Genomic DNA, 27,662 nt, shown 5'->3' on the forward strand with positions numbered 1-27,662 from the left:
TGTAGAACAGTGTGTTTAGGACAGCTTGATTAATAACAGCCAAAGACTAGAAAACCAGGAGCAGAAGAATGGATAAACTATGGTTTATTGGACACTGGAATGCTACACAGCAGTTTTTTTTTAATGACTGATACCTACAAGGACAAATGTCACCGCTATTTTGTTGAGTGAAAAAAAGCCAGACACAAAAGTTCATACAACTAAGCCAGGATGATAGAAATCGTAACATGGCCTGGGGGAAGGAGTAGAGGATGGAGGGGGATAGACTGGGAAGGGACATTGAGCAACTTGGTTTTACTGAAAATATTCTTCATCAGAATGGTAGTTACACAGGTGCATACAAACATACGCAACACACCTTTAAAGTGCTGAACACTTAAGTGTACTTAAATACTTTACTGTACATTATATCATGTTACAACTAAAAAAATTTTTTTCAAAGAGACTTGCCTCAAGCATCATCACCTCATCACCTCCTCTCTATAGCCAACTCCCACTCACCTCCTACTACTGTTTTCCAGCCCCATTCATCACTAATTCATGTTTCCAGAGAACCTTTTGAAGGTCACTATAGTGACCTATAGTGACATTTCACTACTTAAATCTACTTACATCTGTATAAACCTAAAGATGTAAGTTCCCTGATGGGCAGAGGCCTGCCTTTCCTACTCACCTTGCTTCCCAAATGCCTAGCACGTTGCCATGTACTACAGACATCAAAAAATGTTTTTTTGATTCAAATGATTCCTATGACTTATAGAACAATGCCTCACTAAATCACACTCCATAACTTCTCTGCCTTTTAAAGACATTTTCTTCCCCCCTCTCCAATGGAAATCTTCTCTAATTTCTAAAAAGAGATCCGGGGGGGGGGGGGGGAATCCATTTGTACAGGCTGTGAAATTAACCTGAACATCATAATCGACCAGCAACAGAATTGCTGCCTTAAAGAAAAATATATGGAAATAAAATGAGAAATGAAATGATTCTTTTACTTTAACAACAATAATCGCTTACATTTACTAGCTATATACTGTACAACTCTATGAGGTAACTATTATTACCAGTTATGTGTTAGATGGGAAGTTCAAAAAACTGTCCCAGGTCACGTACTTCAGGGCCAGGATCTGTAGTATGACTATAGGGAAGACTAGGGGGTTAACATTATAGGACCCACATGCCAGCAGAAGGCTCAATGAGACTATTTTAAAAAGAACAGAAAAAAAAGAAATCCAAATGGTTAAACATATGAAAAGATGCCCTACTTCATCAATAATAAAGGAAAAGCCAAACTACATCAGGGGAGCAAATTCCCTAACGGTCCAATGGTTAGGACCTGGCACTTCCACTGCATGGGCCTGGGTTTTGATCCCTGATCAGGGAACTAAGATCCTGCAAGCTATGAGGTGCGGCCAAAAAATAAAAATAAAAAACTACATCAGGATGCAATTTCTCATCTATTAGATGGGCAAAACCACAAAAGTTTGACAACACCCTCTTAGCAAAGCTGTGAAGAAGGCAGACACTCTAACATTGCTGACGAGGACACAACCCCTAGAGAGGGCAGTTTGGCAATATCTATCAAAATTACCAATGCTTATATAGCCTTTGATCCAACCACTCACATTATTTTGGGAATTTCTCCTACATATACAATTACACATGTACAAAATGACATATGTTCAAAGATTTATCACTGCAGTACTATTTGCAACAGGAAAAGACTAAAAACAACCCAAGTATCTATACAAGTTTGCTTAAATAAACTGCTACAGCAACACAATGGAATACTGTGAAACTCTTAAAAAAGAGAATATTGTCTACGAACAGATATGAAAAGATCTCTACTAGAAAGTATATTACAAAAGCAAGGTACACATACATACAATAAAAATGTTAATAACGGGAAACTTGGTATAGGACATACAGTAACTCTGCAATCTTTGTAATATTTCTATAAATCTAAAACTGCTCTAAAATAAAAAGCTTATACAAAGTAAGATACAGACAGTATATAGTTTATTAGATTTTGTGTAAAAGGAAGGAGAATGATCCTACATATGTATCTGCTTGTAGTTTCATAAAGAATTCACTACTAAGAACAATGGTTATATATTCGGGGGGGCGAAAATAAGGAACAAGAAAGGGAGCAAGATTTCTCAATTAAATTTTTTCTTTATAATTTTTTAAGTTGTTAATGATTGTCTTTTCCAAAAAAATTAAGTAATTAAAAAAAAATAACTCTACAAGAATAATCTCCTTCTCTAACGAAACCCAAGGGAAGTTTCTGGCACAGTATTTATATACCAGCAGACACTGTGTTAACTTATGAAACTTCTTTAAATACAAACTTTTAACCTCTATGGTATACACTTTCCATAGTTACAAACCAAAATATTTTAACTTTTAATGAGGATAAAAGGAAAAATGGTTTTTACAGAAAACTGCTCTTTGTACAGATTTCCCCAAATACATCTACTTGACACGGTAATTTACGACTGAGCTCAGTAGCACGACCTCAAAACTGAGTGAAAAGAATCAAATCCCTTAATGTTCTATGATTTTATTCTTTCATATAATAATCAGTACTGTTTGCTAATAAAAAGGTTCAAACCTATGACAGTGAGAAAATATAATTAGAGCACAAGGCATTAACCACAACCAAGCAATCTTAAAGACATACATTCAAGTCACTGATCTGCACACTAGCTGTTTTCAAGACCCTACCTTCACAGTGACTTTTTTCTGGTCTTCAAATTTTAAAAAATTAGATTAAATTATCTTTACCTTCATCTATTTTATAAATTCCATGCATCTATGGGAATGTTAAAACAAATGGTTCTTTAAAAAACTTTTAGAAGGGCAAAAGTATGCCCATTAAAAAACATGTTAACTTGAAGTGAAGAAAAAACTCACATACACTTACTTACCTTAAAAGGTTTGTCTCCACTGTGTGTCAGCATATGCCTCTGTAACCAACTCTGACTGGTTGACGGAGTGTTATATACTTTACAACCTTTCCATAAGCAAACAAATACCTGTTAAAAGAAGAGCCATAATTGTTTTCATCACTTATTTCAACAAGGACTTTTATTCCTTGTAAATTCAAATAAACATGTTGGAAATCTTCCAATTCACAGAGACATTTATTGTACAACTCAATCAAAATGCTTACTGTAGATAAACTTCCTGAACTTCCAGAATGAGAGGCATAGTTTTAACCCTTCCCCATTAAGGCTGCTGTCCATTCCCTCAATAAGGAACTGATACACCAATCCCAAAGTGCCATTCAGAAGGAAATATACAAAATATTAACAATATAGCCCTAGGAACTAGAACCATGGACCATTATTTACATTTTTTGTATTTACTGCATGAGGGAACAAGCATGTATTAATTGTAAATATCAGAAATATATTAAGGTATAAAGAAACAATGAAAATAAATCAAAACAGTCAATTGGTGGACACTCATTCAAAGAATAAGTAAACAAATGATCCAATTACAGTCTTTCTGCTCTTGACTTCCTATTCTCAAATGTATACTAACACTACTTATGTTTATATTGTTCTACTTATTAAAAATGATTTCCAATTATCTTGCTTATGAAGCAAAATCTAATACTGAATGTTAAAATTAATATAGTTGCAAAAGCAATATCATGAGATACTTCTATCATCATAATAGATCCACATTCTTGGGTTCAGGCAACTGAGTGTGACTGGGTTAACTACTAACAACATAATCTTTTTCCTACCATTGAGGTATCAATTTTTTGACCGATTCTACTTTTATCAAACTGAACACTGAAAACTGCTCCCCATCATCAGTAAAAGAAGTACGAATCTACTGTAACCGCTACCTTCAAAAAACCATATATAGGCTCTGTTCTTTTCTAAGGTTAGAACAATTATAGATAGAGCCACACTCTGAAGATTATAATGTACTGCATATAGAACAGAACAAAGATACACACAGGACTGAGGAAACAATCATTAAACAGTAAGTGTAAAATAAAACTTTTTAGAAGTCTAGAAAAACAGTCTAAAGTAACTGAGATCAATTTTTACTCAAAATCATTTTACAAGACGACACTGCTACTGCTGTTTGATATGCTTAAAGAATGTTAGCGCATATCTTGATTCTACAACAGATTTGCTGGTTTCTTTTAGTTAAGCAGATATTGTAAGTCATAACATTTCCTCCTTGGTACTTAAAATTCCTGACCCTAATACATGTTTATAAAATGATTCTTAAAGTTACCAGAATTAAAAGCTACTTTTTAAATGAATGTAGACAAAAATTTCTTTAGGTAAATTGTAAAACCCACTGCAAAGTAATACAATGCAACCTGTAAAAGTCTAACAAGCATGCATAAGGAAAATTCCATTACTATTAGTAAAGTAAGATCAGTCAGATATACTCAAATACAGAGCCAGTAAGCAGCATAATTTACATGCTCAAAGGGAGCGAAAGAAAGCCTACTTTTACTAATTAGATTCCTTCTGCAGTAAAATGATACAAAAAGATTTTATATTAAAGAAGAGAGACAATCTAAAGTCAGGAAGGGGTTTGAATGGATGATCTCATGGTTCCTTTAAGCTCTAAGGAAAAAACTAGCTCAGTTTTTCACAAAATGTGAACATGTAAAAGGGAAGCAAATGTCTTTGATATTTATTTTGTCTCAAATCAGTCTGCTCTTTCAAGATCTGTCTAAAATGAAGGCTATAATTTTGTATCCCATAATTTTTAGCCACATTAAATGTGCTAACATTTTCAATTTCCTCTGTTAAAAGGTATTTAATAAACAGAGGACAAAATATTCGATAAACGGTCCAAATACAAGAATAAAATATTTCTCATTTCTTGCAAAAGATATGACCAGCTTCGTGTTGTGTTCAGGAGATACCAGATTGGCGATCAAAACACAAAGTAACCTCCTAAGATTGATTCCACTTCCTAGCAGCATTCAGATTTAACCATTAGAGTCTAAAAATATCATTTTAAATAACACAGAGGTACTCATTCGAGTCTTTGAATAATAATATCCTATTATCGCCCCTCCTCAAAATCTCCCTCTGGCCCTCTTCCCTCAAACACACCAAAGAACATATACAAAAGTGAACTTAATAAAATGACACATGTAAAATCACCCCTGCAACAAGAAACATAAACAGATTTCTTTCTGGCAACCGCTTTTAAAGTAAGAAATAGTTAAGACAGAAATAAAACAGAACACTAATGGATCTTACGGAACCACTGAAATCCTACAAGTTCCCTGCGTACCAAGACTTACGTGTATATTAAGAGGACACAGGGGTTTGAAATTTGATTAGTAAAACAGCGCAGCCTCGTTTCTGAAATCCAGTCATGCACAGAAGTACGAGCCGAAGAACACAATTCTATTTTACTTAACAAAAAAGGTTAAATTTGTCTTGCTTTTTATTTTTATTTTTTATAAATTTATTTATGTATGTTTGGTGCGTTGGGTCTTCATTGCTGCGTGCGGGCTTTCTCTAATTGCGGTGAGCAGGGGGTACTCTTTGTTGCGGTGCGCAGGCTTCTCATTGCTGTGGCTTCTCTTGTTGCAGAGCACGGGCTCTAGGCACATGGGCTCAGTAGTTGTGGCACACAGGCTTAGTTGCTCCCCGGGATGTGGGATCTTCCCGGACCAGGGCTCGAACCTGTGTCCCCTGCACTGGCAGCCAGATTCTTAACCACTGCGCCATCAGGGAAGTCCCTGTTTTTATTTTTTAAATACAAGAAAGTACTCTCATGATTCTTTTTTAAAAAGGTATATTCATAAAAGGTGTTTAAATGCTAAGTTCTTTTAATGTAGAATTAAGTATCCACCCACTTTGAAAGGGTCAGGAAAACCTAAGCTCCACCTGATTTCATCCTTCAAATATAAAGTCCACATGACATGGCAACACAAACAGCTTACTGGAAAGTAAAGAAGTTTCTAAGCTGTTATATGACACTTTTGTTTTTCCCAGGGCGAAGATTAGAGTGGGACGAGAAAAAGAACAGGAATTAATATAGTATTTAGATCTTACTAACTTACTGCTCCAGAAAAACTGTCATCTTTCAGTAATTAGAAACATAAAATCCTGCAGAATTACCAATAATTTCCTCATTTGTTTCTGTTCCATTATGACAGTTTAACACTTGGAGTAGAAAGAAGAGAAATAAAAATTCTTTAAAAATGTCATCAAAATCAGCTGTTTTCCACTATACATGAGGTACCTAGAATAGTCAATTTTATAGACAGAAAGTAGAATAGTGGTTACCAGGGGTTAGCGGAAGAGACGATTAGGGAGTTATTGTCTAATAGGTACAGATTTCAGTTTGGGATAATGAAGAAGTTCCAGAGAATGACAGTAGTGATGACTGCACAACAATGTGATGTACTTAATGCCACTGAACTGTACATTCAAAAACAATTAAAATGATTTCTTTTTAATTTCCCTTCCAAGAGGTCGTTTTAAAAAAAAATGTTAAAACCAACAACTACTCTATTGTAGATGAGATCGGGCGCGTTCAGGGTGGGACGGCCGTAGACACAACTATTCTATTTTAAAGCACAAACTAGATCAAGATTTCCTGTCTTATCTAGCAGTATCAAGTTTTCAAATTCTCATTCACACTTTCATTCTGAAAGCTTAAGTCTAGATATCAAAGACTGATATGTAGAAATAAATGGAAACTATTTTCCTCATTTAGCTGATCCTTTACGTTTGTAGTTTAGCAACTAATGTCCTTCAAAGATCAGGGCATCTTTCTGAAGTCAAAATAGCATTACTCTTAAAATTAGCCAGAAAATCTTACTATTTGTAATAAAGTAATTTTATGAATAAGCATTCAAGAAATGACATGGGGGAGGGGGTTTCCATTTCAGCAAGTTTATAGTTACTGTAGAAATACCACAACTTCATGCCTAGCTCTGTAATATCAGTAAGACACGTGCAGGTGCAGGGATTACATGATACATTCAGACTGTTAACTCCATTTTTTCTTCAAATCTGTAAAAGGCAGAAAACATTCTCCTAAAGGCTGTGTGCCAACTCAACTTGTAGGATCAAGACTTAGAAATGTGAAATTCTCCTATACCTCCTAAGAGATCGCCTACATAGCTTGGGATCCTATATGCAGTTGCCAAGTCAAGTGACTAAAAAGCATCATGCCATGGTTCAAAAGACTACCTTAGTGATATATACAAGCGACAACAAGCACTGGCTCACAAAAGGCAACTCTGTAATGACCAAGAAACCAACTTGGTTAAGACAGTTTCACTAAAAATCTGAGATATATATATGGGGGAAATAAAGACTGTTACCAACGGAGCTTAACCACTGAGCTGGGTGGGTTACGCAGTGAAAATACCATATGATGGGCACAGTTCATTAATACACGCTTTGGTGTCTACCCAGACCCATATACATTAAATCTAATAATATGACAAATGTTTACTTATCAAGTAACTAAAAGATTGCTGAAACATTGTAACATATTGTGATAACAGCAAATATCTCTTAAAAGAAATTTCAAATGCAACACCATTGGTAAAAACGTGAGGAGTGCCTGTTACGGTTGCGTGTTTAAAAAAAAAAAGATCAGTAATACAATCTAAATATCAATACCACCATGGAAACAGTTACCCACTTATTTAAACCAAGAAGATTTTAACCATTTTAGTATCAGTATACCTCAAAAGTGATGGCACACTGACAGGCAACGTGTGGCCTAATAAATTATCTGTACTTACAATGTGACATTAATTTCTGGAAAACATACTAAGTATGGTTAACCAAGACATAAACCTAGATAAAGTTGAAAAAAAATTATAATATTATCAATTTTATAAATATTTTGGTCCATTACACTGTGCCTCACCTAATCTGCTTTAGCTCTTTATTTACTATTCAATAAAAAGTATATGAACTGACACAACTAAATGGATCCCTGAAAGAATACAGGTCAATACTAAGCCAGCTCTGACAAGACTTGGGAAAGATGATCAATTATCACAAATAATGAGTACAGATTGCCATTTAACATGACTGTTTATACTAATCCTGGTACCAAGTTTCTCTAGTTAATTTCAGCATCAGGGATAACTCAAGACCACTCTAACAACAGAAATCCCAAACAGTGCCAACTCCTAAATGTCCTCAACTCAAAACATCAGAAGCTTGAAATACATAGTATTCATTTACAATACTCCCACTGTATTGTAGAAAGTCTAATTTCTTCAAAGTAATATACCTAAGAGCAAATTAAAATCCAACACATAATATGTTCTATTTAATTTGATTCCATCAAATATGTGGGAAGTAAATAAAAGGGGAAAAAAAAAACATTTGAAAAAAATAAACCCTGTGCAAAAGCAATCCCAAATTACTTTGAAAAAAAAAAAAAAGCCTAACCAGCAATTATAAATTAATAAAACTAATGAAAACAGGGAGTGAAAAAAAGAAATGACAAAACCAACCCCTCCTCGCTGACCATCTACATGTATGGAACGGATGTGATCTGCCAGATCTGGACTAGAGTTGAAGGAAGCCTGGCACTGGTCCCAACAACAATTATAGGCAATATTTTTGCTTGAAGAAGTAGTGCTTCCTTGTCCATTCATCATTGCTGGAGTTGAACGCCCACTGGAAATTGTGCTGTCTACATCCATTATAGTACTGCTTATGCTACAAAAGAAGAAAAAAGGCTGTGTTATTCCTAGAAATTCACTAACATGAATATGATCTTATAAATAATTAAGATTACCACTTGACATTCTGCCCCATAAAGCATACTAACCATATTTTCCATTAGAAAACAACACTGCTTTAAAATTATTTTAGTTTCAAATAATTATTCTCTGAAACTAAATTTCAAATAAATATTATTTGCAATAAAGTGCAAATCAAGGTAAGAAAAGCTAGTTCCTCAAAACCAGATACGGCATAATTTGAGCAACTTTTGGCCGACATGAAGTCCCCAACACCATACCCTACAGAAAATAAACCAAACCAAACCACACACACACACACACACACACACACACACACACACACACACACAGCTCTTCACATTTCATCCCTTCCACAGTTCTAAGAGGCATGATAAAGTGACAGATTCCAACTGCAAATAATTCAGAATCAAAAGATTATCTTTACAGTTCTGCAAATCACTTGTTGATCTGAAATCTTTTCTTCTGTTCACTAATCTGAGAATACAACTGCTATCACATCCTACCTCTTTCCATCTCAAAGAAGTTGGGAAATTTTGCTGTATTTTCCCTTCTTAATAATAGGCAGAAGAGAGAAATCTGAGTGCAATAAAAGTTTCTCTGATTTTTATCAAAGTCTAAATGAGAAGTACTTTCCTGGCCCTCATTTTTTTTTTTAACTCCTATGCACCAAAAAGACTGAAAATGCCAATCAATCCCTTTAACTTTTTATTTACTAAACAAATTATTACGTTAGTAATTCTTTTATTTACTAAAAAATTATTACATTAGTAATAAAAGTAATAAATAAAATTGAGTAATTTTGAATGTTCAAAATTTCACATCATAATAAAATGTAATACTTTGCCTTCATCTTAAAAGCAATTCATTTTCTAATTCTTTTTTCAATATCTTCTCCAAAGAGAAATTACATGGACATGGCATCAATCACAGAAGGACCAACAGTAAGAATGCTTCAGATTAAATCCATTAAAAGCTATATAACTGCTTTTAATTTAAGTACCAGTAAATTATAAAATTGATACTAACTTTTAAGGGGTATGCTTCCCTACCCCCAAGCTTTTATTATAGAAAATTTCAAAAATACAGAAAAATATATCTAAACCTGAACTCAGATATAGACAACAAGCTAGTGGTTACCAGTAAGGAGGCAGGAAGTGGAGAGGAGCAACACAGGGGCAGGGGATTAAGAGGTGCCAACTACTATGTATAACATAAATAAGCTAGTATAAACAAGGATATATTGTACAACACAGGGAATATTGCCAATATTTTATAATAACTAGTAAATGGAATATAACCTTTAAAAGTTGTGAATCACTATGCTGTACACCTGAAAATGTATATAATACTGTACCATCAACTATATCTTAATAAAAATAATTAAATCTGAACTCAACAATTAACACTTTGTGCTGTTTTTTGTTTTTTCGTTTTTTGGGGGTCTTTTTGGCCATGCTGCGTGGCATGCGGGATCTTGGCTCCCCAACCAGGGATCGAACCCTCACCCGCTGCATTGGAAGTGCAGAGTGTTAACCACCGGACCACCAGGAAAGTCCATGTCCTGTTTGCTACATTGCTATAATTTGTTTTTCTCAATCATCTGCAGGTTGCAAACATAATACTTCAACCACAATTATTTCAGCACATGCCTTCTAAAAACAAGAACATTCACCTGTAACCACTACAACCTTATTTGTTCACACCCAAGAATTAAACTGAACTTTTTAAGTAAGCTTAATAATGACTTGTATCTAACATCAAATGCACCCATTTTACAAAGATAACGAAAATGTTTTTGTAGGATGTTTCAGATGTGAAAAATGTCTCAGATTTCCCTCTGAAGGATATTCACGTATTTAAGTCCATCTGGCTAACTATCTACCAGTCAATACATAGATTCTAAACTGCAACTTTAAAACTTCATTCTAAAACTCTGTAATCTCAAGAAAACTCTCCAAAGTGAATCAATTCTTGAAAACCTGAAAATATACTTATATACTGTTTGTTTTTGCAGGAATAAACTGTAAGTACAGTATATACTGAAATACAAGTTTTTACTTGAGCACTAGAAATTTCAAGTCTCATGAGGCCCTTATCTGCCAAATGGTTACCTATTTTCCTTATCACTTGCTTCATATATACTAAAACATTTCAACTGTAAAGTTCATACTTTCATAAACCATACTAATTAACTCCAAAGGCAAACAAAATATTAACAATTTTAAGTGCAATATTGTCTACGTGCAGTATTATTCACTTGAAAACTAGTACTTCATGTGGGTATGGATCCTCATAAAAGGAGAACATAATGCAGGTGTTAAAGGACATGAAATTTGTCTACCATTGGCAACAAGCTGCAAATGCAATGGCAGAGGAGATAAAGGGCAGGTACCCTACCCTGGAAGACGCAAGAGACACTCCACAATTGGGCAGCATCCCCACAGAGGCTCCCAGAGCCCAGCAGGGCAAACTGGAGACCTGCCTCATGATCCCTTCTTGACTCCTCCAACTTCTAGAAAGTGTCTAATCCTAAACCTCCAGGCTACCTTTTGGCCCCAGATCCATGCCGGAATCAGTGGTTCTCTCCAGTCTAAAGACTGATAAAGGCAACAGTCCTGATGCAGGAGAGCACCGGAGACGAGTTACAAGCAATTTCTGATTTTGACAGGACCCTGAGATAGATATAGATTTCATAGAAAGTCCTTCTTCCTATAATAGTAGGATAACAAGATGCTCAGAACTAAAAGGTGACATTCCACCTGACCTTGTGTCTAGGTTCAAGCATATATTAAGATTGTTCATTCAGTTAGTTCTCTTCCCAATGAACTTACTGATTCTAAAATGTGAACAAAAGCAGCCTGGTATTTTTAAGAAAACCTAAGCCAGAAAAAGCACTCACTCTATTCAGATAGTTTCAATAATTTAAAGCAGTGCTGTTCAAACTAATATGTGTATGAACATCTGTGATCTTATTAATCGCAGATTCTGATCCGGAGGTTTGGGGATAAGACTTGACATACTGTATTTTTAGCAAGAGCCTACTTGTTGATGCTGCTGCTACAACATTTTAAGTAGCAAGACTCTAAAAGATCTCTTTCATTATTATTACCCAACTGAAACTGACCAGACTATCTAAGGAATTGTCTCATATTGTAGAATAGTAAGCTAAAGCAACCACGTGTGTGCGCGTACGCGTACACATACACACACACACACACACACACACACGATGACAGAAAATCCGTAAGTTTAAAAAAAAACAAAAAACCACACACACATTGTTAGAGATTCCTACGCAATATTTAGGGAAGGATGTAAGACATTTTTAACATAACAACGTTCCCTTTTTCCTCTTTTCCATGGGCCTTGTTAAGAAACTATCTGGCAGAGGCAGACCCTAACCTCTAGAGTAACTACATGGATTTTATGAAAATGGTTTCCCTTGAGAATTCAAGGGCCAGTTCACACATACACACAAGAATAGCCCTTTTCTGATAACTCAAATTACTTCCAAGCAAAACATATGTTTGGTGGATGTGCCCACTGTCAATAGGGCTATCAACACTGACAAGATCAGCTTGCTAAATGACAAGATACAGGAGCAGAGGAAGCAAAACATGGATGCTATGTTATGATAGAGAAGGAAGAGACCATGGTCTTGATGTAGCAGTAAGAAAAGTTTGCTGACATGGCTTCAGATTCCACACTGCAAATAATCTTAAAAAGACTATCACTTGTCAAGTTTTGGTATATTATCAAATAGCCACACAATTATCTTAAAAAGTATATTAAAATACTCCTTCCTTTTCCAACTAAATATCTGCCCGAGGCCAGATTTTCTTCATACGGCTCAACCAAATCAATTCATTGCACCAGGCTGAATGCAGAAGCAGATATGAGAAACTAGTTGTTAAGCCAAACATTAAATATAAAACAATGTCACTCTTCTATTTTTTTTTTTAACTGAAAAAGTTATTTTGCATTTAAAAAAACTTCCTGGGACTTCCCTGGTGGCACAGTGGTTAAGAATCCGCCTGCCAATGCAAGGGACATGGGTTCGATCCCTGGTTCTGGAAGATCCCACATGCCATGGAGCAACTAAGCCCATGCTCCACAACTACTGAGCCTGAGTTCTAAAGCTCGCGAGCCACAACTGCTGAGCCCGCACACCATAACTACTGAAGCCTGCGCATCACAACGAAGAGTAGTCCCCGCTCGCCACAACTAGAAAGCGGCACACAGCAACAAAGACACAACGCAGCCAAAAAAAAAACGAAAACCAAACTTCCTGTTACATATAATTGGTTTATTTTTAGATTAATGTTTTTTATGTTCTCAATTTTGAATTTTGATCCTGTAACAGTGATAAATGTAACGTCCATAAACAAGCTCTATGGTTTCTTCAGTAACTTTTTTTTTTTAATATATTTATTTTATTTTTGGCTGCGTTGGGTCTTCGTTGCTGCGCGTCGGCTTTCTCTAGTTGCGGTGAGTGGGGACTGCTCTTCATTGCAGTGCACGGTCTTCTCATTGCGGTGGCTTCTCTTGTTGTGGAGCACGGGTTCTAGGCGTGCGGGCTTCAGTAGTTGTGGCGCACGGGCTTAGTTGCTCTGCGGCATGTGGGATCTTCCCGGACCAGGGCTTGAACCCGTGTCCCCTGCATTGGCAGGCGGATTCTTATCCACTGCGCCACCAGGAAAGCCCTTTAGTAACTTTTTTAACAGCTTTACTGAGATATAGTTCATATTCCTCAATACTTAAGAAAACAAAGGTGTCCTTACAAGCAAAATGTTTGAGAACCACTGATCTAGACTATATTTAAAGCAAGGCTTAAAGGTCTCTCTGAAATAGATTGGAAAGAGTATGTTTCTGACCTGGAATATTTTTATTTTATTCTAAGGTTAACTGCTGAATTTGAAATTCAGTTTGAGGTCAAACGGGTAGGGGCAGCCTTATCTGCAATCTACTTTTCAGTTATCTGTGAGAAAACTCATTTGGAGTATGAATTTTCCTTGGTAACTCTGAGTCCTTCTCTTTCTAGGCTACTGAATGTGTAACTTTAAAGGAGGACTGAGGACAGGGACCTGAAGGGGATACAAGTGTATAATGTGAAATCAAATATAATTTACTCTTGTCATCAAAAAACTAAAATATAAGAATTTCAGAATTTCCTATAAATATGTCATTAATTAGCAAAGCTGCAGCTCTGCACTGGTGCTTCTCCAACCCTAACTTAGGCCTCCACTTGTCCATTCATATAAAAATTAGGTCTGCAAATCCCATATCTTATGCTTTATCCAATTAAATGCCTTCCAAAAAGACTCACAGTTACTTGCTGAATGCTCTCTTCTACTAGGGGACTAGCCAGGTAGCTGGTAACAAATCAAAGAGCTGACATGAAACGATATTAAGAGTTTTATTGCTTGACTTTAAGATTCTAGTCACTTTGGGGCTGACATATATACATACACTAATATTTATAAAATAGATAACTAATAAGAACCTGCTGTATTTAAAAAAAAAAAAAGATTCTGGTCACTGTTGCATTTGTGATATGAAGTAAAGACAATTAAGACCAACCATTAAGTAATGGCATATTCCAAACAAGGTTTCCATACTGGTAATCCCCTTTCATAGCTCTTGGCCAGGAGAATTAAAGTGTATATGGAGACTACAGACAAGCTGCCCATGTCCACAAGTCACATATTCAAGATTAAGCAGCCAAAATAGAGTAAGAAAAAAACTGGATGCTAATACTGACATAAACTTGTATCATCCACAAACCTCACATGAAATTTAAGTTCATCTCAAAAAAACCTCCTGTTCTGATTGACCTGACAAATTGTCAACTTTTTTAACTTACAAAAAAAAAATACTCATAAAATATCATTTTAATGTATCTTATACATTGGGGTTCCACATAAAAATTCATAACAAAAAAAAAAAAAAAAATTCATAACAGACCTCGAAATTGTCAAACTACTAACTTTTATATTAAAAGATAAGAAACCACTGAGCTCTATTATGTACAGATTAAGTGCCATAAACTTTAAAAATGTAGTAGGAAAACAGAATGATCAAGGCATCTAGAAACTCTCTTCAGGATCTGGAAGTTACTGATTGAAGTTCCACAAAAGAACCCCCTTAATCTGTAAAGGATCGAGGCTGTTTCTGTTCTGTTTTGTTTTGGCTGCACCACGCGGCATGCAGGATCTTAGTTCCCCAACCAGGGATCGAACCCGTGCCCCCTGCAATGGAAGCAAGGAACTCTAACCACGGGACCGCCAGGGAATTCCCCAAGGCTGTTTTATTTTTGTTCTATCAGTGAAAAACACATAATCTTTAGGAAGCCTTCAGTGCATAGACTGTATCTGAATTATTATAAAATAAACATTCTCTCATTCTAACTTTTTAAGAATAGAACATGATTCCCTATATGGACTGAAGAAAGTGCAACGAGGTACAGGGAGACAAAAATTCTACTGGTCTTAAAAAAAAAAAAATTCTACTGGTCTAAGTAAGGAACACTTAACAGGGTCAAGCATTATAAACTTAGCTTTATTTTGTAACTGGTAATAAACTTTGGATGGATACAAGTATACTATATAGTTTTCAAAATACTTATCAAATTGTAGATAAACATAACCACACACACGGGATTCCTTATCTAATCATATAACAAGGTAAGCTATTATTTGGTTAAAAGGTGATGTTCCTTTCATCTATAATAAAACTGCCACTCAATACTAGAAAGATTACTCTGTGTCTCTCCCATACCTGTAATCAAAATTATTAAAATCCAGAACAGTACAAAACATGTAAGACAATCCTATATTTTTTAATTCAAAAAACTGAATCTAATTAATTCAATTAATTAAAACAAAGACCATATTCTATCATAGGCAGACTAAGGCATTTTGTGGAGATGTTAAGCCCTTATTGATGTCAAATTGTGCCAGTTGCTGGTCAACCAGTGGCAATCCTATATTTCTGAGAAATCTGAAGTTGTATGCCTGATATGATACAACTTTGAGTGAACTCTCTACTTCAATTATCCGTACCAGTCCTCGCCTCCTTTTGTTGGAAGAGACCATGATTTTGTGCCCTGCTCCTTATTCTAGGCATTGACAAAGGAATTAAAAGCTAAAACTGAATCCGTTAAAAGAAGAAACAGATACTTCAAGAAAACTATGAACTGCCTGCCTGTTACGTCTTATGACTTTATCCTAAGGAAAAAAGGGATTATGTAATTTACTATATCAAAATTTGTATCACAAAAGTAAGGTGCTGTTTTTTAATCTGACTTCCCATTCTTTATCACAACAGCTAACAAGTACTGTTTGCTATATGCCCTGCATCGTTCTTTGCGCTTGTGTCAGACTGTATTTTCCAAAGACAGCCACCCCCATACACACAGCTTCCCACATCCTCTTCTTACAGCTTGGCATCAAGAAGTGAGGGATCTATACTACCTCCCCTTGAATCTGAGCAGTCCTAAAACTCTTGCAGAAGTGACACTGCCAGAACTTCCACAGCTGGGTCATCAAAGGCAATACAGCTCGGCCTGTCTCTCCTGGGACATACAGCTTGGAAGCCCTGAAATACTTACTTACCCTATAAAGAAATCTGGCTCCCCTGAAGCCACTGTGCTAAAAAGATCCTGTGAAGAAAGTACACAGAGCTAAAGAGAGATGCCAGGAGCCCCAGCTGTTATAGCTCCCAGCTGTTTGAGTCTTCTCAGCCCAGGCACCACACACGTGACAGCTTCGTGAGCAAGCGAGCTTTCTGGTGACTGCAGTCCCCAGACTTTACACTGCTCCAAGCTGCCAAGCCCTGCTTGGACTGTAGATTTGTAAGCAAAATAATGTTTTAAACTACTAAATGTTGGGAGTCGATTGCCACGCAGTCATAATAACCGGAACAATGCCTGATGTGAATTAACTCATGTAACGCTTACAGCAACCAAATGAGGTAATTACTCATTATTTACTAATACTCAAGTTATTAGTAGCCTCATCTTACAGATAAAAGAGACTGAGCAGATAAAAGGGACAAAAACACAAAAATTATGTGACTTGTCCAGTCACACAAGTACAAAACATTAATGTCAAACAATCTATTTGCCACATTTATACAAAAGAAAAATGAGTAAATTACTGATTTAAGAAATACTGAAATGCTGCCTATATTAAATATCAAGATAACGTGACGGTTTCATCTGATGTGCACACACAAGAAGCTGTTCCTTTGCTTTTGTACATCTACAGCACACACACACACACACACAAAAGATATTTAGCATTACGTGTAATGTGACTCATTTGAACAGATGAGTTGGATGGTTTTACAAGATAAACTATTAAATTTGATTTCTACAAATCAATTAGCTCCATGAAAAAAATTAATTCAAGGTCAGTCATACAAAGCAACACTATTCTCAGGTAGAACTTGTTCCAAATTTAGAACTTAGGCCACTGAACCAGATTATGAAACAAACAATGTCAGTGTAAAATCCAACTCCAGAATACTCCAGGAACAATGAGGGGACACTTTAGTTTTTATTTATCAAAAACAAAGAGTAAGTTATGAGATTGGTCTTAACTGGGATTAAGGAATTTAGACCACATCTGATTTCTGTAAGGCTGCCTGGTTTGGTCTTTCAAACTGCTGTGGTGCTATAGGCTTTCAGAGCTTTAAACTCAGAAACAATTAGGGGAAAAAAAAGGAAAGATAAGTGCCTAGTTTATTGTATGTGCTATATATATGCTCAGGTCAAACTTGCCTAAGGTCTTTCCTACCCACCTAAGGTGGAAGGAATTCTGCTTCTTTATGATCTGGTTGATCTGTACTGTGAGTCACCTATAAACCTCTTACTCAGAGTAAACTCCTAAACCTAGTTAGTGCCTTGCACACAGTAAATGCTCATATAGTTTTCAGTGACAAATTTAAGTAGGCTTTTTAAGGCAAGTAAAATATATGGCTTTGTCACACTGAGATAATCATTAAAATTAATTGGAGGCACAGTAAAAATCATTAGCCAACACCAAGACATTATTATTACTATTGTTACTGTAATTATAAGCTATTATCACTGTAATTTAAAAAGCTAAATGGATTTTTCTAATCAAGAAAAAGACTACTCTCTATCCCTACAATTATTTCTCTGAATAAAGACAAAAGATTTTTCCCCAAGACCCAGCAGTATTCACCAAATTGGCCAAAAGGGACTTTATGCAACAATGATGAAATATAGTTCATGGAAAACAAGTACGTTACATTCTTCTATCACCACTATGCACTGCGCACATTATTTTCAATTTGTTTCTCATCTCTAGTCTATGCCCTTTAAGATTACTCCACCCACATTTTTCATCCAGCTTAAGAGATCAGCAAGCAATTATCTTCAAAAAGATTGTAATACTAGAAACATTCTACTTCAGTAAAACTACACTATAAGGAGTCATCTTTTACCGTCTTAAAAAGGTTTCCAGAAAAATGTCTATACACAATGATGGTATATTAAAAAATCTGCTATGAAAAACAATACCCATTTTATACAGAAGCAATCACATATTCATTTCGTGTTTTTTTAAGTTAGTGTTAAATCATAAAAATGATTTTATCGGATCATTTCAGTGTACCCATATCTGACAAGAATAACTACAGTAGAGTTCAACACCTCAGAAGACAAGTTCAAATGACTGCCAACAGGAATGTAAATCACTAGAAAGGCTATTGCTCATTAATCCCACCCTCAGTACTTTAACAAGTATTTATATATTCATAATTTTGTAATGACAAAAATTTTATAGTTTAGAAATGAACTAAGTGTATTTACTAAGAAATACTAATACCCTTCTGAAATCTGTGTTTTCTCTAATTGATAACACTTTATCTTTCTAGAAACTCAAAATACAAATGAAAACCAGAAAACAAGGGCTTTGAAAATTGTCAAAATTAAAGAAATAAAATGTCAATAAAGACTCTCTATTCCTCTAAAGACTGAATAACTATAATACTTTAAAAAATTAACTTCCGTATTTCATAGTCTTAAGAGGAATCCAGGTTACAAAGTCTAACTATATAATTACAAATGAGAATAAAGCCCAGAAATGCAAATGAACTCAAGCACCTAAGTTATTCTTTGCTAAAGAGAAAGGATGAAAATTAAAACAGCCGCTAATGTAAACTACTGATATTTTAATTAAACTTCCTTGGTCAAGGCTGTTACAACAGTCCTATAGGCAATGTAAGTGTAGTAGCTAAGACCGCGTCTAGAGCCAGGACTGCCAACATTCTCCAGGAGCTGTGTGACTGTAGACGAGACAGTCTGTGCGTGCTTCCTCACCTCACTGGTCCTGTGGATGAACTTCACCGACTGCTTTCAATAAGCTCAAGTCTCAGATTCTTAAGCAAACCAGACAATCAATAGTGGGTTTTCTTCTAAAACAGTGTGTAAATACATATTTTTCTTAAGAAACAAAATATAAGTTGGGGAATCCTGCTTTTTAAAAATTATTCAAATAACCACAACTTTTTTCAAATACTGTTTTCACATATGCTGCTTAAAAAAACTGGGGGAAGAAATAAGGCATAGAATGGTTCAACTCCTTGTTTCATGCAGCCACACTAATAACAGTGAGAAAGAAGAAATATGTATCAGGTACATCCACATTCAGCTGAATTCAACCAATTACAGAGTTACTGAATATACAGTGTAACAGGTGAACGCGCTACAGGTAAGTGCTGGAAGTATAAATAGAACCTGATTTTAATCTTAAAAATGTTATAGCCTGGAGAAGACAAACACAAACACAAATGGATATTTCAATGCAACGCCATAAATACGAATTAGAATTATGGTGATTTTTGAACTCAGAAGAACCTAAAGTATCTTTGAGATCCTGGATGGAGCAAAGACACACCTGCAATATTTTGAGTTTGTCTAAAGGATAGGAAACACACACAGACACACACACACACACACACACAGCATATATACAGAATAGGTTCCTATTCTCAGGGAGCACACATTCCAGCAAGAGAGATGAACAGTAAATACTTACTCAAATTGTGATAGGGCCAATGCAGAACTTGAGTGCGGCAATGAGCCTAACAAAGAACTGGGGACAGTCTGCCTGAGAAAATGTTCAAGGTAAGACCTGATCGTGACTAGGAGTTACAAAAACAGAAGCTGGCGAACGGAAAAGAATGTGATTCACGATATGATACATATATTTATCTTCTGACTTCCATTAGAGCACTTGCCAAATCTACAGCAGATTTATCACATCTGAGCTCCAAATTTCTTTATACTGTTTAGTCCAAAACCCTCACTTTAAAGAAAGAGTCAATCTACAGCTCAGAGAAATGAAACGATTTGCCAAATATCCTGCAGGCAGTCTCTAGTAATGCCAGTACTACAATACTGATTATTCTCAATAAAGTATTCTTCCCACATTTTACACATGAAAAATGGGGAAATAAATGACACTGAATTAATTACAGCCCTAGGCCCTTTACATATTCCGTCTCATTTAACCATAACACTAAGATACTTCTTCTAGGGCTTCCCTGGTGGCACAGTGGGTAAGAATCTGCCTGCCAATGCAGGGGACACGGGTTCGAGCCCTGGTCCGGGAAGATCCCACATGCCATGGAGCAACTAAGCCCGTGCACCACAACTACTGAGCCTGCGCTCTAGAGCCCACGTGCCACAACTATTGAAGCCCGCGTGCCTAGAGCCCGTGATCCACAAGAGAAGCCACCACAATGAGAAGCCTGCGCGTTGCAACAAAGAGCAGCCCCTGCTCAATGCAACTCAAGAAAGCCCGCGTGCAGCAACAAAGACCCAATGCAGCCATACATAAATAGACAGACAGATACTACTTCTATTTTAAAGGTAAGGAAACAACTTCTGAAAAGTTAAATTATAACGCCAAGTCTTTCTGACTTAGAGGTTCATGCCCTTTCACTACCCAATGTTCCTTTAGCTGTTTTAGTGATAGATGTGTCTAGAAAAATATGGTGAAGTACTGTTCCAGTTAAATCTTCAAGAAAAAAACTTTTTACTCAGAAATAGTAACACTATTTCTCTTATTGATCACTCAGGAAATTAGCTTTTCTTTCCTTTAATTCAGTTTCCCAAGCATGACTTTTTCCCCAACTTCTACCCCAGCTCGAGTCTCTTTATTTCACACCTGTACTACTCCTACCACCTCCTAAATGGTCTCCCAGCTCCCAAGCTTTCCTTCTCTACCTTTGCCACATGCGATTAATTTTCCAGTAACACAAGTTTCATCATTCATTCAAAATATATTTCAAAATACCTAAAATGACTGTCAAGCACTGTGCCAGGTACTGCAGACAGTGCAATGTTCAAAACAGATGTAGTTCCTATTCTCAAGGAGCTCATATTCTAGGAAGAGAGATGAACAGTAAATAATTACTCAAACTGTGATAAAGGCAATGCAGAACTTGAAGGGCTAGCAATGTGTCCAACAAAGAATCAGGGATAGTTTGCCTGAGAAAATGTTCAAGGTAAGACCTGATCATGACTAGGAGTTACAAACACAGAAGTTGGGGAGAGGCAAAGAATCCAATTCACAAGCCTATAGAGAGAAAGATGAGCAAATTTGTGTTGGCATGAAAGGTCACATTTTAGTCATTAATTCTTATTTCCCTGTTCCAATGTGGATCCTCTAATCTAGGCAGAAAGCTTTCTGAATATGCTATGCTTTCCTTCCTATGTTTCATTTCGGCTTCCTAGAAATTTCTTTCCATCACTCAACTAACCCTAAAATCCAGTCCCTCTCCCATCAAAACTTTAGTCATCGACTATAATACTCCACAGTTTTAATTTTAATGTACTGTGTCACAAACAATTTACAGGAAAACTAGAAAACAATGGAATCACCTTTTCAGTCTTCTCATTAAAAACTATCTGGGGATGCACATTTTTCTTATCACTAAAGAGGGTTAAATGCTAACCATCAGTAAATGCTCAAAAACGACTTTTTAAAAAAATAAATTTATTTATTTATTTTTGGCTGCATTGGGTCTTCGGTGCTGCACACGGGTTTTTTTCTAGTTGCGGCGAGCAGGGGCTACTCTTTGTTGCGGTGTGCGGGCTTTTCTCCACGGTGGCCTCTCTCGTCGCGGAGCATGGGCTCTAGGCACACGGAAATCAAGGCTGTGGCACGCAGGCTCAGTAGTTGTGGTGCACGGGCTTAGTTGCTCCACGGCATGTGGGATCTTCCCAGATCAGGAATCGAACCCGTGTCCCCTGAACTGGCAGGCGGATTCTTAACCAATGCGCAACCAGGGAAGCCCAAAAATGATTTTTTAAACATCTAAACATCTACCTGATCTCCTATCCATGCCCAAAATTGTCCGTTTAGTTCTAAGGTCAATATCACTATTACTTTCACAAATGTATACAATCAGTCATAAAAATGAACTCAGTATGCGGTTAGATAACTGCAGATCCATTACCATTACTAGAAAACATATCCCAAAACCTTTTAGTAATAGATCAGCAGCATTACTTACATATTAAAAACTATTAAAAACAAAAGGTATTAAGAGGCCTTTTAGGTCAACCATATATGTTAAAGAAAATGATTAAAATGTAGATTTTGTAATGAAATATTTTGGTATAGCGTATCCTTTGGCAAGTTTCTGCAGCACTCATTTACAGATACTTGCCACACATTTAACAGCTGGTACAGTACTTTTGGCATTTCAGATCTTAAACTGCTTCAACCAAAGACCAGTGCTAGCTTGACTATTATCAGCTCTTGTTCACAGTCTGTCTCCCCCACCCATGACGTCAGGTGCTTTGTTTTACTCACTGTTGTGTACCCAACACCTAGAATAGTACCTGGCACATAACGGGGGTTCTATGTACATCTGTGGAATAAATACCTATCACATAACACATGCTTAGTAAATTGTGTGCGAAATACTGTACATGTAATCCCCATAGCTATCTTACAGGATAGGAACTATTACCGTCCCCCTTCCGCAGATAAGAAACCTGAAGTAGTAGAAAGACATTAAATAACTTAAATGACTGTCCCACGGTCACCCAGCTTCAGTGAGAGCCAGAATTCAAATCCGAACATTCTGGCTCATCTTGTACTCTTAACAACTTCTCTCCCTATACTTCTCTCCTTAACTTCAAATTTTCCATGTAGCTTTGATAGAATGTTGGGCATTTTTCTACAATAAATGCTTCTAAACAATGGTTTTAAAAAAAAAAACCCTCGGGTGACTATCCACTTCAGATTTTCCATCCTTATACTTACTTTTAAAATAAGCTTTTTACAGAAATTTACAATTTCAAAGTTGTCCAATCATTTAAAAAGTATTTATTATGCACCTCTGGATCGCCTCTAAATTGGTAGTTCTTAACTTAGACCAAACCCTTTTTTTTTTCTTTTTTTTTGCAGTACGCGGGCCTCTCACCACTGCGGCCTCTCCTGTTGTGGAGCACAGGCTCGGGACGCGCAGGCTCAGCGGCCATGGCTCACAGGCCCAGCCGCTCCGCGGCATGTGGGATCCTCCCGGACCGGGGCACAAACCCGTGTCCCCTGCATCGGCAGGCGGACTCTCAACCACTGCGCCACCAGGGAAGCCCCTGTCCTTTGACTCTTGATTACAGGCTCTTTATACTGCAATTTCTACATCCCTACATAACAAAGCCAGAAATTGAGATGAAAAAATAAAGAAGAAATACAAGTACAGTAATTAAAAAGAAAAAATTAAAATCAAGTTTAGTAAGACCAGGAAAGAATTTGTTGTGGCATTTTGATGGGTTTTGAAAGGTTGTCTCAGTCAACAAAAATCTGAAGCATTTGTTATGTATCACAGTATGAATAAAAAGAAAAGTAGGAAAAATGTATCTGCTAAGTGAAGATGTATCAAGAATATGTGAGCAGGTATATTTAGGTCATAAAATGCCTTGGCTCTCTTTCTCTCAGATGACTTGCTCTGGGGGAAACTAGTTGCTATGTCCTAAGAACACAAAAACAGCCTTATGGAGACACTGACCTGGTGAGTAACTGAGGCCTCCTGCCAAAAGGTACATTAAGTGAGCTGATTTCCAGCCCCAGTCCAGCCTTCAGATGACTGCAGTGCTGGCCAACATTTTTGCTGCAACAGCAGACTCTGAGCCAGAACCACCGAGCTAAGCCTCTCCATTCTTGACTTTCAGAAACCACATGTGATACCAAATGTTTGTTTTAAGTTGCTAAATTTGGAGGATATATCTGTTACACAGCAATAAGTAGCTAATACAACAGGCAAGGTGTGACATCTCTAACTTTGTTTAGAGTCAATAAAGTTTTGTGCTAGGAATTATGGCAAAACCACACTTTGGAATTAAAAGTTTCAGAGCAATATGTAAGATGGATGAACTGGGAAGCATTTTGTCTTCCTGTATCCCACAATATCCAGTAGAGTCCTTCCTGCACACAGTAAATACCTATGCTTGGTAACAAACTAGATTACACACAAGATTTCCTAACTGATCCAATGCAATAGTCTCAATGTTTCTTAAAAGTAAAATGACCCCTTAGAATCTCTCCATATAAGTTCAATCCTGAAACCTATAGTTTTATTGTTTACTTTTTAGCACAGACCCATACCTTTCTTAACTGAGAATTACAATCTGTAATCAATGACAACTGAGACCTGTTAGAAGCTCTTCCCTAAATTTAGTCAAAATTAAAAGGTAGCTTAAAACAGGGATTCTGGAGAGACTATGAACAGCTGCTTCAGAGTTGAAAAGTGAATGGTGAAAAGCAGTTCCATCATGAAGTATGAGCAAAATCTTACCTCTTATAAAAGTATTTTATTGCCTCAACCGTACAGAGCTTTAATAGGTCTTGATGATAACCTCAACATGCAGCCTTCTAATATTAACCCGATTTAAAAGGTTAGCCTCCATACTAGAAAAAGATCTTCCTAATCATATTACTGGGAAAGTGCACAACATAACCCTGTTTTCCCAGTGTCAAAACAACCTTAATTATACCTCAAAGTTTGCAACCTATTAGGCTGGTAATCCAAATTTTAATCCACAAAACAGTAAGGGCCTGTAGTCTTTGCGTATCATTAAGTTTCATACTAAATGCCCTTCCCTATCACCCCAACCTTATGCACGCACTCTTCACCTGACACCTGGATTTACCCAGAAAGTCTGATAAAAGTGGCTTTTTCAAAATAAGTCGTATCTTATATTCTAGATGGGAGGAGGGAACCGTAATAGAGACAAATAACCACAAAACAGAGGTTGTTATTATCAATTTGCTTATACAGATAAGCAACTGAAGAGTATTTTAATGTATAATCTGATTCAACAGGTAGAACTAATTTCTACACTAAAAATAGTGGCATTCTAAAATTCTATGTAAAAGTCAACTTAGCCTCTGAAATTAACTTAAAAGGTGGTAACTTTTTAAAAGGTACTTAAGCTTAGATTCAAAGTAAAATAAAATAAAAGCTAGTTTTTAGTGGCCTCACGCAGCTAAATATTCCCCTCAAAGAAAATCCCATTATCTTTATAACCAAACTAAAAGGAGACTACATATTAACTTTAAGGTTTTCTAACTTTACCACAATAAACACACCAATACATTTAGGCTGGTTCTGAATAACTTTCTCCCGGGAAAAACAATGTTTTTGGTACCAAGTGTGATTTAATCATTTTATAAATTAATCACTTTCACAACACTTCGAATACGTTTTGTAAACTGACTCCTTGGATCACAAGCTTTAATATCCAAATCTTTAAAGTTAGTTCTTTCTTAAAACGGAGCACTTACAGTTAAAAATATTTAAGATAATTTCAACAACTTACAAAGTATGTTAGATAAACTCAAAAGTATAAACTAATTTCAAACTGAAAGAAAAACTCAACTGGCATTCTAATAGAAAGAGTAAATTCTAATGATAATAAAATCCTTGCAATAGGATGCCTCATGTTTCTAAAAAGCACTTTAAAACCACGATATCCACCCATTAGTTACAAATATAAAGACTTCCTACCGTGAAATCAATCTATAAAATCCGGAGATTGATGTAATCTGCAGGACAGTTTATAAGAATTATGAATCCTCTGCAGATTTAAAATAACTCTTAAAAAAAACTCAAAGGCATAAAAGGGGGAGTTTCAAAATTAAGATTATCAAGACCACAACCAGTTTCACTAATCACATAAGGTTTTTTCATACAAGTGATAAATTTATTACCCTGTAATGGTAAAATGATTACAGTGTTTTGTAGTCTCTAATGTTTAAGCATCAAGAAAAGCAAGTACATTTGGTTATCAGGTTTTAACTTTATTTGGCACCAATATCTTACTCCTTACTCTGAAATATTATGTAAAAATTACATATTCAAGTGAGTATCTAATAAAAATGAAGTCAAAACTCCACTTCCTGAAATACTGCTTGGCCAATTACTATCTCTTAAAAGGACTAGTAGACAGATATTAACTAAAACAAAACAAAACAAAACGCCAAATACCTGGCACATCCTGCTTATAGCTATTTAAAGTGAATTATTCTAACTCTTGTGAAGTGGAAATAGCAGAGAACCTTTGTTCAGATCCAGCTCCACCACTTCCATTCTATACTTATTGTCTTGAGTCAGACACTCAACTTGCTTCTTCGTCTCTTAAATGGAAGTCAAAATAATACCTACCTTGTGCCAGAGTTGTGGAAATAAAATGATTAAGGCATTTAAATCGTGCAGTGCTAGGCAAGTGTGTTTTATGGGTGTATGTGTATATTAGGTACATGGAACAACTGTGGTAGATGCTGACTGTATAAATTAATGTCAACTTTCAAATATCTACTGGTACCAAAGAAGGAGTATATAGTAAAATGATAAATGACACATGCTTCATTGTGCAGTTCACGTCAATTTTTAATTTTCTTGAAGACATTCTCACTCCTGCCATGCCTGTTTAGTTCAGGACAATTTTTCCAAGGTTTGCACTCTCTACTTTACCCCACTCAAGATGTTTCCTTAACTAGACATTAGAGTAAATGTCAAACAGAATTTGATGCTATATTTTCAAAATATTTAGAGCTGTGAATTCCTTATAACACTAAATATAAGCCATTGTGTTTATTTTTATGTTAACAATAGAATTCCTAGAACTTTAGAATACTTTAACTTTTAAATCCAAGTCAATAAAGATTGTTAAAAATTCTACTGCTCATCAAAACATTAGCAGATGGTCAAAATAACTAATATACTTTAGATGCATTATAATACGCATGACATGGTTCTCTCTCTTTAAAAAAGTACATTAAAAGCCAATTAGTTAAAGTACGAAGTTTTCCAGGAATCAAAAGTAATGATAGTAACAAATGAAACATACCATAACAATAAACTTCTTAATGTCCCGAAAAAATGAAGTGCATTTTTGTCAGTCTCCACATTCTTTCTAAAAAGCTTTAGAAAAATGCTACTAATCCCTTCAGAGATCTCGCCAAAACATGACTTTACATATTATCATCTAAAATTATGACTCTCACGTTGAAGCATTACTGTCTAAAGATTTTAAAACGCATACTAATGTGCTGTACCTTAAGACTGCATTTTGTTACAATTCCAACTCTCTTCGATTCCGCAAAGTTACTTTAAAGGACACCAATTCATTATTCTTTTACACAACGATTTATACGTTTTTAAAACTTTCTCCCCAATTTGATCACCAACGAAATAGAAGTTACTAAAATCACTTTGGAGACCATGTTAATGACCACACATGAGGAATTCTGGAAGCGCTGATTAAATATAAAAGAATAGTCTTCACTTTTCTAAGTAAAGGAAAGTGATGGTTGGGGGTCTCCTCCCTGAACAAGTTCAGTTACATCCAGGCAAAACCAGCCATGTTGGA

The 27,662-nt window shown here is 36.0% G+C and overlaps 1 protein-coding gene across 2 annotated transcripts in view; it reads right to left on the bottom strand.

Moving 5' to 3' along the window:
- The window catches only part of AEBP2 (AE binding protein 2), a 57,084-nt gene that overhangs the window by 28,142 nt on the left and 1,280 nt on the right, over positions 1 to 27,662 (bottom strand). For both annotated transcript variants that reach the window (XM_032646054.1, XM_032646055.1), the window contains exons 2-3: positions 8,492 to 8,699; positions 2,931 to 3,038 (exon numbers count right to left, since the gene is read on the bottom strand). In XM_032646054.1, coding sequence (XP_032501945.1) covers positions 2,931 to 3,038; positions 8,492 to 8,699 — 316 coding nt within the window. The remainder of the gene's footprint in view (positions 1 to 2,930; positions 3,039 to 8,491; positions 8,700 to 27,662) is intronic.

The sequence above is a fragment of the Phocoena sinus genome, chromosome 10, assembly GCF_008692025.1.
Source record: "Phocoena sinus isolate mPhoSin1 chromosome 10, mPhoSin1.pri, whole genome shotgun sequence".
Taxonomy (NCBI): Eukaryota; Metazoa; Chordata; class Mammalia; order Artiodactyla; family Phocoenidae; genus Phocoena; species Phocoena sinus.